At 39.5% G+C, this 16,128-nt stretch overlaps 1 protein-coding gene across 2 annotated transcripts in view; it reads left to right on the top strand.

Annotated features, from left to right (window-relative positions):
* The first annotated feature begins 417 nt into the window (after positions 1-417).
* Positions 418-16,128, top strand: part of GRM8 (glutamate metabotropic receptor 8) — a 722,933-nt gene continuing 707,222 nt past the window's right edge. For both annotated transcript variants that reach the window (XM_008154053.3, XM_054726441.1), the window contains exon 1: positions 418-944. In XM_008154053.3, coding sequence (XP_008152275.1) covers positions 435-944 — 510 coding nt within the window. In that variant the 5' untranslated portion in view covers positions 418-434. The remainder of the gene's footprint in view (positions 945-16,128) is intronic.

Raw genomic sequence — 16,128 nt, forward strand, 5'->3', positions numbered from 1 at the left:
GAATAGTGGAAGTTAAGCCAAAAAAAAAAAAAAAAAAAAAAAGGTTGGTGTAACAGGGCTTAAAACTATGAAAAATGTAGACCCATTGAACTGAACCCCCTTTTCCCTTCTCCTGCCCCCAGGAATAATTCTGCTGCAGGGCTGACTTCAAGGACATGGATTGTTGACCTCATCCCAACATCAGAACCTCAGCGGTTATTCTAATTTTTGCACCATTCCAGGCAAGTTGACTTTATATGGAAATAAAACTGAACCTTAGAGGTCTGATGGAAATTCACTGTGACATTCCAACCAAGAAAACTTGCTGAAGCCCACAGAGCCTTTCTCAGGGGGCCTGATGGTAGCCTCCAGAAGGTGCGGCCTCAGGTGGTCCCCCTTCTTCTGTGGCAAGAATAAACTTTGGGTCTTGGATTGCAACACCACCTGCGGAGAAAATGGTATGCGAGGGAAAGCGATCAGCCTCTTGCCCGTGTTTCTTCCTCCTGACGGCCAAGTTCTACTGGATCCTCACAATGATGCAAAGAACTCACAGCCAGGAGTATGCCCATTCCATACGCGTGGATGGGGACATCATTTTGGGGGGTCTCTTCCCTGTCCATGCAAAGGGAGAGAGAGGGGTGCCGTGTGGGGAGCTGAAGAAGGAAAAGGGGATCCACAGACTGGAGGCCATGCTTTATGCAATCGACCAGATTAATAAGGACCCTGACCTCCTCTCGAATATCACTCTGGGTGTCCGGATCCTTGACACATGCTCCAGGGACACCTATGCTCTGGAGCAGTCGCTAACGTTTGTGCAGGCGCTGATAGAGAAAGATGCTTCGGATGTGAAGTGTGCTAATGGAGACCCGCCCATTTTCACCAAGCCTGACAAGATATCTGGAGTCATAGGTGCTGCAGCCAGCTCCGTGTCCATCATGGTTGCTAACATTTTAAGACTTTTTAAGGTAGGTAAAGGCATTGTGTTTCTGACCGTTCTGAAAGAATAACAAGTGGTTCTGACACCAACTGCAGGTTTAAAGAAGAAGGTGAAGATGGTGAAGGTGCTCATTGACCCCCTTCAGGGTCACCAGGTTTCCCAAATAGAGGATTCTGTGTCTGGGTTTCTCCATGTGTTAATTGGGTTCCATTATTTAGAACTAATCGTGACTGTTCTTTTTCTGAACAAACAGAAGATGTTAATTTCTGTGGCATGTTGAGTCCTCAACGTCCTGGAATATCTTCTTTACTGAGGCTCATTTTAAATCAAAGCAAGTATTTCTGGAGAGTATAATGAACTCTTCACACATTTGTCATAGGAAACATTGCTATGGTATTTGAGATATTAGATAATTTACTTGGTGAAAGTTCTTTAAAGTGGGATGCTCTGTTATGACAGAAGTTCCTGTGTGAAGAAACAGTATTTATTACTAATGTGTAGATGGGAGTGACACTCTGGGCTAAGATGGCCATAAAATTGCCAGGTTTATTATAGCTACAGAAGAGTAGAACCTCATTAATTCAGACTGCCCTGATGCAGCCTTGGAATAATTATATATAATTCTTATTGAGTTAAAAGTTCAAATTTAGCAAGATAATTCAATACTTCTTGACTTAGGTTTCTATTCAGATGATCTATTACCTATAAATTACATTTACATATTGAATAAAATTGGCAAAATAAAATGATGTATGTAACAACACCTTGAGAGTATAAAGTGCCATAAAAATAGTTATTGTAACTCACCATCTTTCATTAACTTTCTCATTTTATTTGTTAATATCCATTATGTAGTCTTTTGTAATGACAATCTTTAAAATTGAAAATACTTTTCGTTCTGATTTCCTACTCTGGAACATGCCTTTTCCAACTTATTCTGAACTAATGAGGCTTTGCTTGGTATTGAGAAACTGTTCCTATGCATATTACATTTAAACATATTAAAAGAATATGGAGAATTAGGTGACAGATCTCGTGACAAAAGTGAGCAAAGTGACGGAAAACTTGCTTCACAATAAAGATAAAAGGCATCGCATCAAAGGCTTTCTGGTTTGGAAGGTATCTTGGAGCTCCATCTAGTGTGGTTCACTTCAGGCGCTGTAATCCTCTCTGTCACACCCTTCACCCCCAAAGTGGCTGTCCAGCTTCTGAATGAATTCCCCTAGTTTGGGGAAGAGAATGCTAAGAGGCAACTTAATGACTGGATGGCATTTTCTCAAATGAGGATGCTGCTGAGCAGAAGCAGCTCTGTGTGTCTGAGGGGCACTGAACAGGCACAAACAGGCTTTAGGGAATTCCGGACACATTAGAGCAGGACATTAGGAAGAGCCCCATGCTGTGAGGAGGACACCGATTAAAACGGGCAGCCAAGGGCGCTCTAATTCCTCATCTCTGGAAACTTTCAAGGCAAACTAGCAAGTTGTTAATAATTTATCCTGGGCTTAGCTGACCCCTTGTCCAGAGGCAAGATGCAGAACCAGGACTCTGCAGGGTTTCCTCACATCCTGGGATCTAGGACTTCTCCCAGCAGTCCCCACTCCGAGCCACATGGCATTTTCTGCTCGGGGGTGATGTCTCACTCCAGCCACCTTCCCACTTCTCTGACTTGATCTCCTGCCCTGCTTTCTCCAAAGCATCTCTTTCTGTTCCTAACGCAGCAATTATGGCCCAACAACACTCACTTTTAGAGAAGAGGAAAACCTTCATGAAGCTTTTCTCCCTTCCTCTGTTACCTTCCCCTAATGGGCTAATTCTGGTTCCCATCTATCCCACCAGAAATACTCTGAATCCTTCTTCTTCCTGTAGTCTGCTGCCCCATTAGGCAAGGATTTGAGCAGGGGGTGGAAGTGGTAAATGCTTATTTGAGATTCTCAAAGCTTGTTTACATCAATTGTGCCACAGAACCAGCTATCTGTAAAATGGGGATATTAACATTGTGTTAGGTTGTTGGATGGATTTAATGAGAAAATGCAGGTGAAGGGTTCTACTAGGATCTGGCCACGTCCTTTGCCTCCTTGGGCTGCCAAAGGGAACCTGGGAACCTCCTCGGGGCCGCTGAAGGGCGGGTTTTGCTTTTATGCAGTCTGGACCTGGCTTCTTTCTGCTCTCGTCTTCCCTTATGGACTGGCCGGTTCTCCCCTTACTCTTTTGGGTAACCCAGTGGGAGAATTACCATCGAGTCTTTGGGCAGAGCCCAATGCTCCAGCCAATTTCTGAGACATGGTCAGTGCATAAAGGGGCAAGAGCACAAGGAGTGAAAGGCGTTTCGCCTGGAGCGGACATTGGTTATGGTAAATGTCATAACGAAGATCAGTGCCCTGGCCCGGAGTGACCATTTAATTTATAGAAGTGAATGTATTTATTAATCAAATTACTGGGCTTGAAAAATTTGTGTTTTTTAAAAGTAAGGGAGAGGATATAGGTGCTCAGCCCATCTTCCAGCTCAGCATGAAACCACATGAATGTGATAATTACAACTTGTTGTGCTACTTTGATTTACTTTGATGATTTCTATGAGACCTCCAGGCAGCACTTCTCAATAATATTAAGTATGAATTGATGATGGTCACTTTTAGAACTAGAAAATGTTCCCATTAATGTATAAATATGTCCTGTTTAAACACACATATGCTGGGGCTGACATGAAATATTAGAATAGCTATTAAAGTTATAATTATAAAATTAACACATTGGGATTGGCCTATAGTTCCATTTTAAAAATTAATAATTTTATTAAGTCAAGTACTCTTAATAAAATTAATTTTATTAATAATTAGGTCAACATTTAGGACAGTTTTATGGAGCTTGGGCTCCTCCAGGACAGCATAAGACCCACAGAATCTATAGTGATGCATGAATATTAGTATATTGCCATTTATCCCTGGATTGATGAAGTTAAAGAGGGTAGAGCATCTTGGTTTGAAAATATACAGATATTTAACCCTGACTATAAGGGATGTAAGCAAAGTCTTGATTAATGCATTTATTCATTGTCCTGCTCAACAATAAATATTACTTGGAGGTTTTTAGAAATTAGCTTGGATCTGTTTAAAACTGTATGGAAAATATTTGGGCTAACATTGTAAGTAATCTCCAGATTTCTCAGTTCCCTTTTTTTAGACAGTCCTGGTAAAAGCATGCAGTAATTTAGTGTGGGCTCCCTTGTGAAGGAGTCAATCTGCGGGCTTCTCCATCTTCCTGTCCTTCAATCTTGCCCCTCCTGTGGCAGCCTGTCCTTGTATCCCTCTATGTTCTCTTAATTGAAGTCTGGTTTCCGGAAAGGTTATCAGTCATCTGCATATAGTATGTCTGTGTTGAAGTCAGAGAAGGATTCTATCTTCTGCAGGATCACTAAATATTGAATGAAATAATTTGTGTTTGTAAAGTGGATTCAGGCATCAGTGGGGGGAGGTTCATTTAGCTCCCAGAGACTGCCCCTGGAGGACAGTTGGGCAGGGGGCTAGAGCCAGACACCCCTGGGTGCCGAAGCTGCCCTGTGGTTTGCGCCCACAGGACTCTCCTCATGCCCCAGGGGTAGTGTGTGTGGCTTAGCAAATGACAGGACCCAGTGAGTGAGTGCGTGCCTCCAACCCCCTCCCTGGGAACCATTTGAATGATTGAAGTGTCTCACATGTCCCAGGTGAGTTGGGAGGGAAAACAGGTTTGAGAGTTACAGAACAAGACTTTAATGAACTGAACCTTTTAGAAATACGACTGTGTCTCAACACATACATACACACACACACACACACACACACACACACACACACACAGCCTTTATATATAGGTTAACATGGGGGCAGAATGGTCACCTGGGCAATTGTTTAATCTCTATAGCAAGTTAATGGTTTTAGATAATAGTACTATCAATTATGATAATGTGACATGTAACTGCAGAACCGCAAAGCCAGAACTGCTCCATCCTACACAGAGGGGAAAATGCCAGCTGATGGCTCCTGGATTGCAGAGAGATGAAGGAAAAAAAGAAGCAGTGCTCAGAGCTGGTGCAGTTTGAAAAGAATTTAAAAAAATAATGAGAAGGCCTTTTGGAAATGTTGGCTGGGAAACCCATAATTTAAATTTGTTTCATTAAGTTGTTTGGAGGAATTTGTGTGTGTTTTAAAAAAAGCTCAGATTTTTTTCAATTTTTCTAGAACATTTCCACCTCTCCTTCAAATTAGAGCAAATCTGTTCCTCAAAACACCTATCTTACTTGGAGCAAAGATCGAACATTCCATGTTAAAAATAGCACATTGGTGCTTGAGAGTGATGCACATTAATTGTCCACATAGGTGCATTGGGATCATAAAAGGACAGTGTCAGGTTTAATTTCTCTCCCTCATGTTTTCCTAGTCAACTTTATCCAGAGAGTTAATTTTCTACTTTTGAAGGATAAGAGTTACATAGTCTGTAGTGTACACTTCCCAAAGCAATCAAGTGAGACTTTCAAATAGAAGTCTACCTGTGAGTGGGTTAGAAGATTTCTTCCCACGTGGCAGTGTCCTGGTTATAAATGGCTAAAACTGACCTTTGTGTAAGTAAATGAAGCACTGAGGCACCCCATCACCCTGGTGGAAGGCTTTGCCTACTGGGCTGTGTTTACAAAGGTGTATTTTCTTCCAAGAGACTCTGTTAATTGTAGCAACCACTTCCATAAAGCCAAACGTTTTGCGAGTTATTTATTGCATACAATGGGCTTTATTAACTGTAAACTCTGAAAAGGTAAATCTTCCATAGCCAAGCTCATCTAGTGAGATGGACAGATAAATGAGCCCAGTCAATAAACTCAGCAGGAGGTAACATTTGATGTTAAATCTTACTTGATGGCAAATAGATAAATGGAAAATTGAAAGATAGACTCCTTCGGTCAATTCTTTGCTACTGCAGCAAGCTCTAAATTAACTTTGTAAAGCAGACTTGGTAAAGTCACTCCCCTTCTTAGAACTCTGATAATGGCTACCATTACCTCTAGAATGAAGGTCCATTTGTACTTTGGGAAGTCTTTTTTCACTTGTCTGGACAGATGAACTCTCTTTGTTAATGTAACAAAACTCAACAAGGGCAGGATGATCTCCAGGATCAACATGAGGGCACGTATATCTTGTTTGTTGTTTTATTTCTAGTACTTAGTGGACCTGTCTGGGAACCTTCCAAAATGTCTGTTAAATGAATGAGTGAATATATGAACAAATGAACCATATTTCTCCTATCCCAAATACTGGAAATAATAGGCTTTGGGCAGGTAGGAAAGAATTTTGTGTATTTTACTTTTATATTCTGAGAAAAAGGAATAGGAGGAGGGAGAAGGGGAAAAAGGAGACAATGTATTTTGGGAGTTCCCATTTTCATGTGTTTTCTCCCTTTTAAAAAAAACCAATTCACATTTTCTCTAAACAGATTTTTAATATTATAAATTAAATAAGTAAAAGACATAAGCACATTTTCATTTTTAAAATAATAAGCAATGAATAAGTAAATAGTGTACAATGGGAAGAAACCACATATCTATTAATAAAATCACACACACACATATACAAACAGAATTTTATTAATAGATATGTGTCTTATGATTTTCTTTTTCATGTAACAGTATGTCTGGGAGAGATTTCCATGTTGGTTAATATAAATCTACCTCAGCAATTCTCAACCCTGGAGGCACATTAGCCTCATGTGGATAGTTTTTTAAAAAAGTGCGGATGCCAAAACCCTATCCAAAACCAAGAAAATTGGGGTGGAGCCCTGGCATTGGTATATTTTAAATAATCACCAGGTTATTCTGACATTTGTCCAGGATTGAGAACTATAAAGCTTAATTTTTAACAGCTGCTTGGTTTTTAATTATAAGAATAGACTGTAATTTACTCAATAAATCCCTTACTGATAGCTTACTTCCCTTTCATTTCTTAAGATCATTTATCATTTGGAAAAAAGTGGAAACAATGCTAGAGGCTCATTTAAGCACTATTATCTCTAGAGTGAATTTTGCTATGGTAGAGCCCTTTCCTCGGCCAGCAAAGGGGCTGAATTAATGAATTACCAAAAACACCTTGCTATAAGGATGACTCACGACACAGGCACACATCACAGGCTGTGGCTCCTCATGACATGTAGTAACTCAGAATCAGTGTAGTGATCATATGCTGAGACTGCTAAAGGAGCATCTCAACTCCCATTGGGTGGAGAAGGAACAAATTTTTAACTTGGTGAATTGAAATTGAATCTTTCTTACTTTTCCCTTGAAAGGTCTGAAATCCTACAGTGAATACTGGAGACATCTCAAGAGCTTACTTAGTGATTAATGCCTATCTTGTGGGTGTTTTAAGTAATGAGGTTGTTTAAATAATGAGGAGTCTTTCCAAGAGAATGGCTTGTGACTGGATGCTATATATATTTTGTTTAAGAAGTTGTCTGAAAACCTTTCTAGAGGAAATCTGGGTGTAGGTAAATAAAGAAAGAAACAAATTCACATAAGGAAAGTCATGTGCTCGTCTACTCATTCACCCTAAAGACTGCAGTGGTTTTAAAAAAGATTTTATAGACTTAATTTTTTTTTAGAAAAAGTTCTAAGTCTGCAAAAAAATTGAAGATTGCAATGGTTTGATTTGGTGTCAGGACAGGTTTCCTCCCAGAGTCTTCTGAAGATAGTGTTTTGCAACCAAAGTTCATACCATCCTGGGAAGTCTTATAATCTGAAGGTTGCCCCCAGGCAGTTCTCAAACTTTAGCATGAATCAGAATCACCCGGAGGACTCGTGAACACACAGATTGTTGAGCCCACCTTCAGAGTTTCTGAGTCAGTAGGTCTGGTTGGGGTCTGAGACTGCATTTCCAACAGTTCCCAGGTGATGCCGACACTGCTGTTTTGCAGACCACACTGAGAACCATTGCTCCATACAAATCACTTGCTGGCTGACTTTGCAAGTCAAAGGACACAAAGCAAAAATGAGGTTGAACAGTGTTTCGTCTGGCACAGTCTTTCTTCTTTTGACTCATGCCTGGTTGGATTTCTGTTTGTATTGGTCATAATCACAGCAGCTGCTGTATGGATCTATTTTTAATTGTGTGCCCTTTTGGAAGTTGTGTTTCTTACTAAATAATGCATGGCTCAGGAATAATGGTCAGTGTAATGGTTACTTGAACACAATTTCTAAAGCACAGTCACTCAGATTACCATTTTTACTACCTGTGACAGTAGAGCTGACTGATTTAAGAAACCTAGACTGTAAGGTCCACATTAGCTGGGAAGTGAGAACAGTCAGAGACGAAAGAGGCTATGATTTGTCTCAGCTACCAGCAATTTGTCTTCAGAAACCATGACAGCTACCTCCTGATTTCCATTATGCAACGAGATTGCAAATGGCATTCCACAGCAGTCTTAATCAATAGAGGGTCACAAGAGGCGCTTCTTTCCCCACAGTGGGGGAAACGGCCTATTTACCCATTTAATTGAAGAAACACATTCTCTGGCAAAAAGAGAGACATCTCTTTTAGCTGTAATTAGGGACTTTTCCTCTCTTTAAGCACTCTTAATAACATAAAAATATACATGTAATCTTTATGTAGTTTAAATGCATAATGAGCACAAGGCTGGTGGGGTGAGGTGGGGTAGAGGGATAGCATTGTTCAGAGCCACCTTTATCTGTTTCCAGAATGGGGCCCATCTCTGCTGCTTTACTCCATTAGGGCCAGCAAGCTAATAGGCATGCGTTCTCAATGTTGGCCATCAGTCTTCCAAAACTCTCCCCGTCTCCCTCTGAGCTTGGGGAGGCTGGGTTCCTTGGAATAATGTAGCCTCAGATCTGTTATTTACTCCCCACTTTGGAGAAGTCATGGATCTGTCTCTGTGTCCCACATAGTGACATACTGGGCTCCCTAGGGATGTGAAGATGGTGACATATTCTTGCTCCAGCATCTCACCTTGCTTCCTTTCATGTGGGTGGAGTGTGACCTCCAGCTTTGATTAGTGCTTGTACTATTTCTTACCCCGTAAGTGTTCACATTGTAACAATTCTGTACATTAGAGTTCTCAAAATTATTTATCATCTCAGTTCTGAGCATATTTGCATTTATATTGTTTATAGACCAAATGGCATGTCATCCTTATGCAGGTGTGTTGTATAGATATTTATGGCCTATAGATATTTATCATCAGGTGCTATCTATTCAAATTATAGATTATTATAATATACTTATCTAGTGGTGCTGGGGCTCTTTTGAATAAAACAGTTGAATATGAATTATATGAAGTAGGTCAGACTCTGTAGTCAGACTGCCTTCAGATTCTGATGTAATGCTTATTAGCTATATTACCTTAATCACACTAGTCATGTGTCTATATCTTAGCTTGGGTATCTGTAGAGTGGATGATAATAGCACCTCCTTCATAAGATTTTAAATAAAGATAAACAAGACAAATTGCATGAAGTCCTAAGCAAGGTCCCTGGCACATAGCACCGTTTTTGTTATGCAGATGAGCATGAGGAGGAGGAGATTGATGGTCACCATCAGTAGGATATTCATCTGGAGTTCTACCTCTCCAATTTCTCAACATTCATAGCGAATTGCTTTATTTTAAGAACAATGGCAGATTACCATTAAAGGTGTAGTCATTGGCCAAGAAACAGCACAACTGATAGGTCCAAATAGGCTCTGGCATGGAGCAAGGGTATCTTGTTTGTCCAAAGGCCAGACATGAGTCTGGAACCTCACGAACCCCATGCTCCAGCCAACTGAGCTAAGAAAGTTCTTTTGAGATCCATGTTGTTTGGTGGTAAGAGTCTTCCAAAAGAACGGATGACCCAAAGATAAGCTGAGCTAAATTTCAGTGCTGTTCCAACAGCCAAACAAAAGTGCCACTAGAATTCAGTTTTGAAACAACCACGAAATATCCTGGCTCCTGTGGATTCTTTCCTAGGACCCGGTTTGGTGGTAGAAGAGGTGGAGTTGTGGTTGAGGATGAGCAGCCGCCTCACACCAAGTGTGGATGGCAGCCTTTATGTTTGTCTTTTGGGTTGGAATTCCCTTTCCTCGCTGTGTTTGGTACAACGACCTACCACAGGCCCCCTCTGGACAAAGAACACTACCCTTGCATTGAGGGAATAATGTTCCTCTCTCCCAGGGATGGACTACATAACACTTACACCTGTCACCTTCTGGTATAGATGTCAGGATGTAAGCTCTAAAATAATTCAGAGGTACTTTCTTTTCTCTAGAAGTCACATTCATTTTAGGACAATTAGAAAAATAGTAGAGCTGAATATAGGGTGTCTACCCAAAAAGTATACACACTTTGAATAATTACAAAGGCAGTGTTTATTAAAATACATTTCATTTTCAAAATTGAACTATCAGCTATTAAAATGTATATACATTTTTTGGGGACACCAAAATATTCAATTTTGACTCACAGGGACCGATCTTGCTCTACCTGTTTGTAATTATGTCCCAGTGAATTTTCACTGTAATCAACTATGGATAATGTACTCAGTGTAAAAGGACTTCACAGGGAAAGAGAAATGATATTTTCACAGCGTAGAATTCTGTGTCTGGTTAGGAAGTATAGAACCCTATCAGAGTGTTGTGAGATAATGCTAAACAATTCCTGGTATAGTCTTTAAACTCAGTAAGTGTTAAATCTCTCTCTCTCTTTTTTTCCCACCAAGAGAAGCAGAATAAGATGAAAAAATGCCAGCATACTATCCACTTATTCTCCTTTGTTACTTAAACAGGTAATAATCAATCCCCCAGTAGGTATTTTATTCAGCATCCATGAGCTTATGCCTCGTGTTTGACACTCTAGGGGGTAACTATGAAGGAAGTAGAAGATTCTAAGCCTTCACATCTAAGCTCAGAATCTGGTAGTTGGGGAGAAACCATGAACACCTATAAAATAACAATGAACAATATAAAACCATGTAAGGCTATAGTGTGGTGCCAAGGTTTAGAAGAATAGCTTCACCTAAGGAAGCTGCAGTGATCAGTGAAGGTTTTGTGTGGTAATGTGGGATTGGGCTTGGCCTAGAGCGATGGGTAGCAGGATATACAGTAAACCGAGAGGCCAGGAGAGGAGAAGGGCTCTTCGAGGTGTGGGGAAATCCTGGACCTGAGGGATGTAAAAATGGAAGTAAGTGGAGACCTCACTTCTCCCTCATAGCATCTCTCCTCTGACAGAACTTGAAAGGATCACTTTAAGTGTCTCCTTGGGGTATTCAAAAGGAGGAAGGTTGGAAGGCTATGTCCCCAGCTGTCACTGAATACAAAACTCGAGGCCTCAGTTAAAATCTAAGCAAGTGGGTACAGAGCATCTGGAGGGAGAATGCTACCCCCTCTCATTCAGGGGCAGGAATAGATAAAGGAGGTGAATTGCTGTGGGATTCAGGGAAGGAGCTAGAGGATCCAGGAGAAGCCCCCCAGACCCCCGTTCTTTGCCCTTTGGAAATCCAAGTAGCTTAAGATCAAAAAGAAACATTTCCCACTTGGCACATGCATATCTTGCATATCCTGTTTATTTTATTCTCATTAAACATGGATACACAATTTAATTGCTGAGAGAGAAATTCAGTGCATTACCAGTGAATTGATTTTATTTGCTTTATTTCAATAAGAAAAGCCACGGTCCTTGAGGGGTTCACACTTTTTTCTTTCCATCTTCTTGACCTGGAGTGAAGTGGGAGCGATCACATATGCACTTTCTCTGTTTGACAAGGTGGTCAGAGATCTCAGTAAGGTAAAGACTTGGAGGCTTTATAATATTCTAAATATGAAGTGTTTTGAGTGATTTGGAAATAGGTTCTGTATTGTAAATAGCATAAGTGATTATTTTTCTTCTTAATGCTGTGGCACTTGAACTCGGGATTTCTACTCTCATAACCTACAATTTACATGGGAGTTTGATGTGATGTATTTTCTTGTCTTTGAAATCACTGGGATGAATTTTTAAATCCTTGGAATTTTTTTTTCATGGTGCCTGAGGAAAGACGATACTAGAAATTCCATTTTTTTTTTTTAGTTTGGATTTTTTATTTCATTTGTTTTCATGCAGCTAACGTACCTAGTTAAGATTTGTGTATTTATAGGTGACACTTTGCTGAAAATAAAATAGATTAAGTAGAGAATATTTTCCCACAGCTTCCTTATCTAACAAAAATAAAATAACCCAGCATCACCCCTTAACTGAATGCCCCACCTGTCACCTCCATGCTGATTGTGCCAACTCTGTCCTGGGGCTTAGGGGTAGCGTGGGGGTCAAGGCTCTGCGTGCGAAACAGGATGGGTTTAAGCACATGCTGGGAGAATCGGGATTTTAAGCATCACACTTATATTTACCCTTAAGTATTTTTCTGAATTATGAAGAACTAAAATGAAAACCTGTATTTTTGGACCATAATTACAGTTAAATTTCAGCCATAGCATGTGATAAAACAATTAGATACTTAATCAAATGATTTAAAATATTGTGGTGGTCCAAGTTTGATGACTAAATATTATTTTAACATCTTATTTTAAAAATTTCATGATGTTTAAACTAATAGCATTAATATTTCATTCTAGTAAAGTGGTACAAATTTAGGATTCGAAGTGTAAAACATAAATATGCTGACCACATCTACATGATAAGAATTACCCTTAAATAATCTATCTCCAGTTGGAAAATGTTTTTTTTTTATTTTTTTAAATATTTTTATTGAGGTATTATATGTGTACATATCTTACTATTACCCTCCCCACCCCACACCCACACATGCCCTCCCCCCCCCAGAGTTTTGCGTCCATTGTTTATGCTTATATGCATGCATACAAGTCCTTCGTTTGATTTCATAACTCCCCCACCTTTCCCAAACTTTCCCCCTGTACTTTGAAAGTCTGTTTGATGCTTTACTGTCTCTGTATCTATCTTTTTGTTCACCACTTTATAATGTTCTTTACTATCCCTAAATGAGTGAGATCATGTGGTATTTTTCTTTCATTGACTGGCTTATTTCACTTAGCATAATGTTCTCCAATTCCATCCAGGTTGCTGCAAATGATGAGAATTCCTTCTTTTTTATGGCAGCATAGTATTCCATTGTGTAGATGTACCACAGTTTTCCGATCCAGTCATCTGCTGATGGGCACCTAGGCTGTTTCCAAATCTTAGCTATTGTAAATTGTGCTGCTATGAACATAGTGGTGCATATATCCTTTCTGATTGGTGTTTCTAGTTTCTTCGGATATATTCCCAGGAGTGGGATTACTGGGTCAAATGGGAGTTCCATTTTCAGTTTTTTGAGGAAACTCCATACTGTTCTCCACAGTGGCTGCACCAGTCTGCATTCCCACCAGCAGTGCACGAGGGTTCCTTTTTCTCCGCATCCTCGCCAACACTTGTTGTTTGTTGATTTGTTGATGATAGCCATTCTGACAGGTGTGAGATGGTACCTCATTGTTGTTTTGATTTGCATCTCTCGGATAATAAGTGACTTTGAACATGTTTTCATGTGTCTCTTGACCTTCCTTCTGTCTTCTTTTGAAAATATTCTGTTTAGGTCTGTTGCCCATTTTTTTATTGGATCATTTATCTTCCTCTTATTGAGTTGCATAAGCTGCCTGTAGATGTTGGAGATTAAACCTTTATCAGTGATAGCATTTGCAAATATGTTTTCCCATGCAGTGGGCTTTCTTGTTGTTTTGTTGATGGTTTCTTTTGCTGTAAAAAAGCTTTTTATTTTGATGTAGTCCCATTTGTTAATTTTCTCTTTAGCTTCCATTGCCCTAGGGGCAGTGTCAGTGAGGAAGTTCTTGTGGCATATGTCTGAGATTTTGTTGCCTGTGGATTCCTCTAGTATTTTTATGGTTTCCCGTCTTATGTTTAAGTCCTGTATCCATTTTGAGTTTATTTTTGTGTATGGTGTAAGTTGGTGATCTAGTTTCATTTTTTTGCATGTATCTGTCCAGTTTTCCCAACACCATTTATTGAAGAGACTGTCTTGACTCCATTGTATGTTCATGCCTCCTTTGTCAAATATTAATTGAGCATAGTGGTTTGGGTCGATATCTGGGTTCTCTATTCTGTTCCATTGATCTATATGTCTGTTCTTGTGCCAGTACCAGGCTGTTTTGAGAACAGTGGCTTTGTAATACAGCTTGAAATCTGGTATTGAGATCCCACCTACTTTATTCTTCTTTCTGAGGATTGCTGAGGCTAGTCGGGGTCTTTTTTTATTCCAGATGAATTTTTGGAGAGTTCTTTCTAGGTCTGTGAAATATGCTGTTGGTATTTTGATGGGGAGTGCATTGAATCTGTAGATTGCTTTGGGTAGTATGGACATTTTAATGATGTTGATTCTACCAATCCAGGAACATGGTATGTTCTTCCATCTGTTTACGTCTTCCTCTATCTCTTTTTTCAGTGTCCTGTAGTTTTCTGCGTATAGGTCTTTTACCTCCTTAGTTAAGTTTATTCCTAGGTATCTTAATTTTTTTGGTGCGATGGTAAATGGGATTGCTTTTTTAGTCTCTCTTTCTGTAAGTTCATTATTGGTGTATAGAAAAGCCATAGATTTCTTGGCGTTAATTTTGTATCCCGCTACATTGCCGAATTCATTTATTAAGTCTATTAGTTTTTTGATGGAATCTTTTGGGTTTTTTATGTACAATATCATGTCATCTGCAAATAAGGACAGCTTCACTTCTTCTTTTCCAATTTGGATGCCTCTTATTTCTTCTTCTTGCCTAATTGCGATAGCTAATACTTCCAGTACTATGTCAAACAGGAGTGGTGAGAGTGGGCATCCCTGTCTTGTTCCTGTTCTTAGGGGAAATGGTTTTAGTTTTTGCCCATTGAGTATGATGTTTGCTGTGGGTTTATCATAAATAGCTTTTATTATGTTGAGGTATGAGCCTTCTATTCCCACCTTGTTGAGAGTTTTTATCAAGAAAGGGTGTTGGATTTTGTCAAATGCTTTTTCTGCATCTATTGATATGACTATGTGATTTTTATCTCTCAATTTGTTTATGTGATGTATCACGTTTATTGATTTGCGGATATTGTACCATCCTTGCATTCCTGGGATAAATCCTACTTGGTCATGGTGTATGATCTTTCTGATGTACTGCTGGAGCCGATTTGCTAGAATTTTGTTGAGGATTTTGGCATCAATGTTCATGAGGGATATTGGCCTGTAATTCTCTTTCATTGAGTTGTCTTTATCTGGTTTTGGTATTAGGGTGATGCTGGCTTCATAGAAGGAGCCTGGAAGTGTTCCTTCCTCTTGAATTTTTTGGAATAGTCTGAGGAGGATAGGTTTTAGTTCTTCCTTGAAAGTTTGATAAAACTCTCCTGTGAAGCCATCTGGCCCCGGGCTTTTGTTTGCCGGAAGCTTTTTGATGACTGCTTCAATTTCTTCCATAGTTACTGGCATGTTGAGCTGTTTAGAATCTTCCTGATTGAGTTTTGGAAGGTTGTATTTTTCTAGGAATATGTCGATTTCCTCTAGGTTGTCCAGTTTGTTGGAATAGAGTTGTTCGTAGTATTTTGTAACAATCCTTTGTATTTCGTCGGGGTCTGTTGTTATTTCACCTCTTTCATTTCTGATTTTGTTTATTTGGGTCCTCTCTCTTTGCTTCTTGGTGAGCCTGGCTAGAGGTCCATCAATCTTGTTTATCCTTTCAAAGAACCAGCTCTTGGTTTTGTTGATCTTTTGTATTGTTTCTTTGGTCTCTATGTCGTTTATCTCCGCTCTGATCTTTATTATTTCTTTCCTTCCGCTTACACTGGGCTTATCTTGTTGCTCTCTCTCTAACTCTTTGAGTTGTTGGGTTAGGTAATTTATTACCATTGTTTCTTGTTTTTTGAAGTAGGCTTGTAGAGCTATGAACTTCCCTCTCAGGACTGCTTTCATTGTGTCCCATAGATTTTGGATTGTTGTGTTTTCATTGTCGTTTGTTGCCATGATGTTTTTTATTTCTTCCTTGATGTCTTTGGTAACCCAGTCATGGTTTAATAACATGCTGTTTAGTCTCCAAGTGTTTGATTTTTTTGGGTTGTTTTTATTGTAGTTGATTTCCAGTTTTATGCCACTGTGATCTGAGAAGATACTTGATATGATTTCTATCTTCTTGAATTTGGAGAGACTTTGCCTATGTCCTAACATATGGTCTATCTTTGAAAATGAC

Source organism: Eptesicus fuscus, chromosome 14, assembly GCF_027574615.1.
Source record: "Eptesicus fuscus isolate TK198812 chromosome 14, DD_ASM_mEF_20220401, whole genome shotgun sequence".
In the NCBI taxonomy this organism is placed as follows: domain Eukaryota; kingdom Metazoa; phylum Chordata; class Mammalia; order Chiroptera; family Vespertilionidae; genus Eptesicus; species Eptesicus fuscus.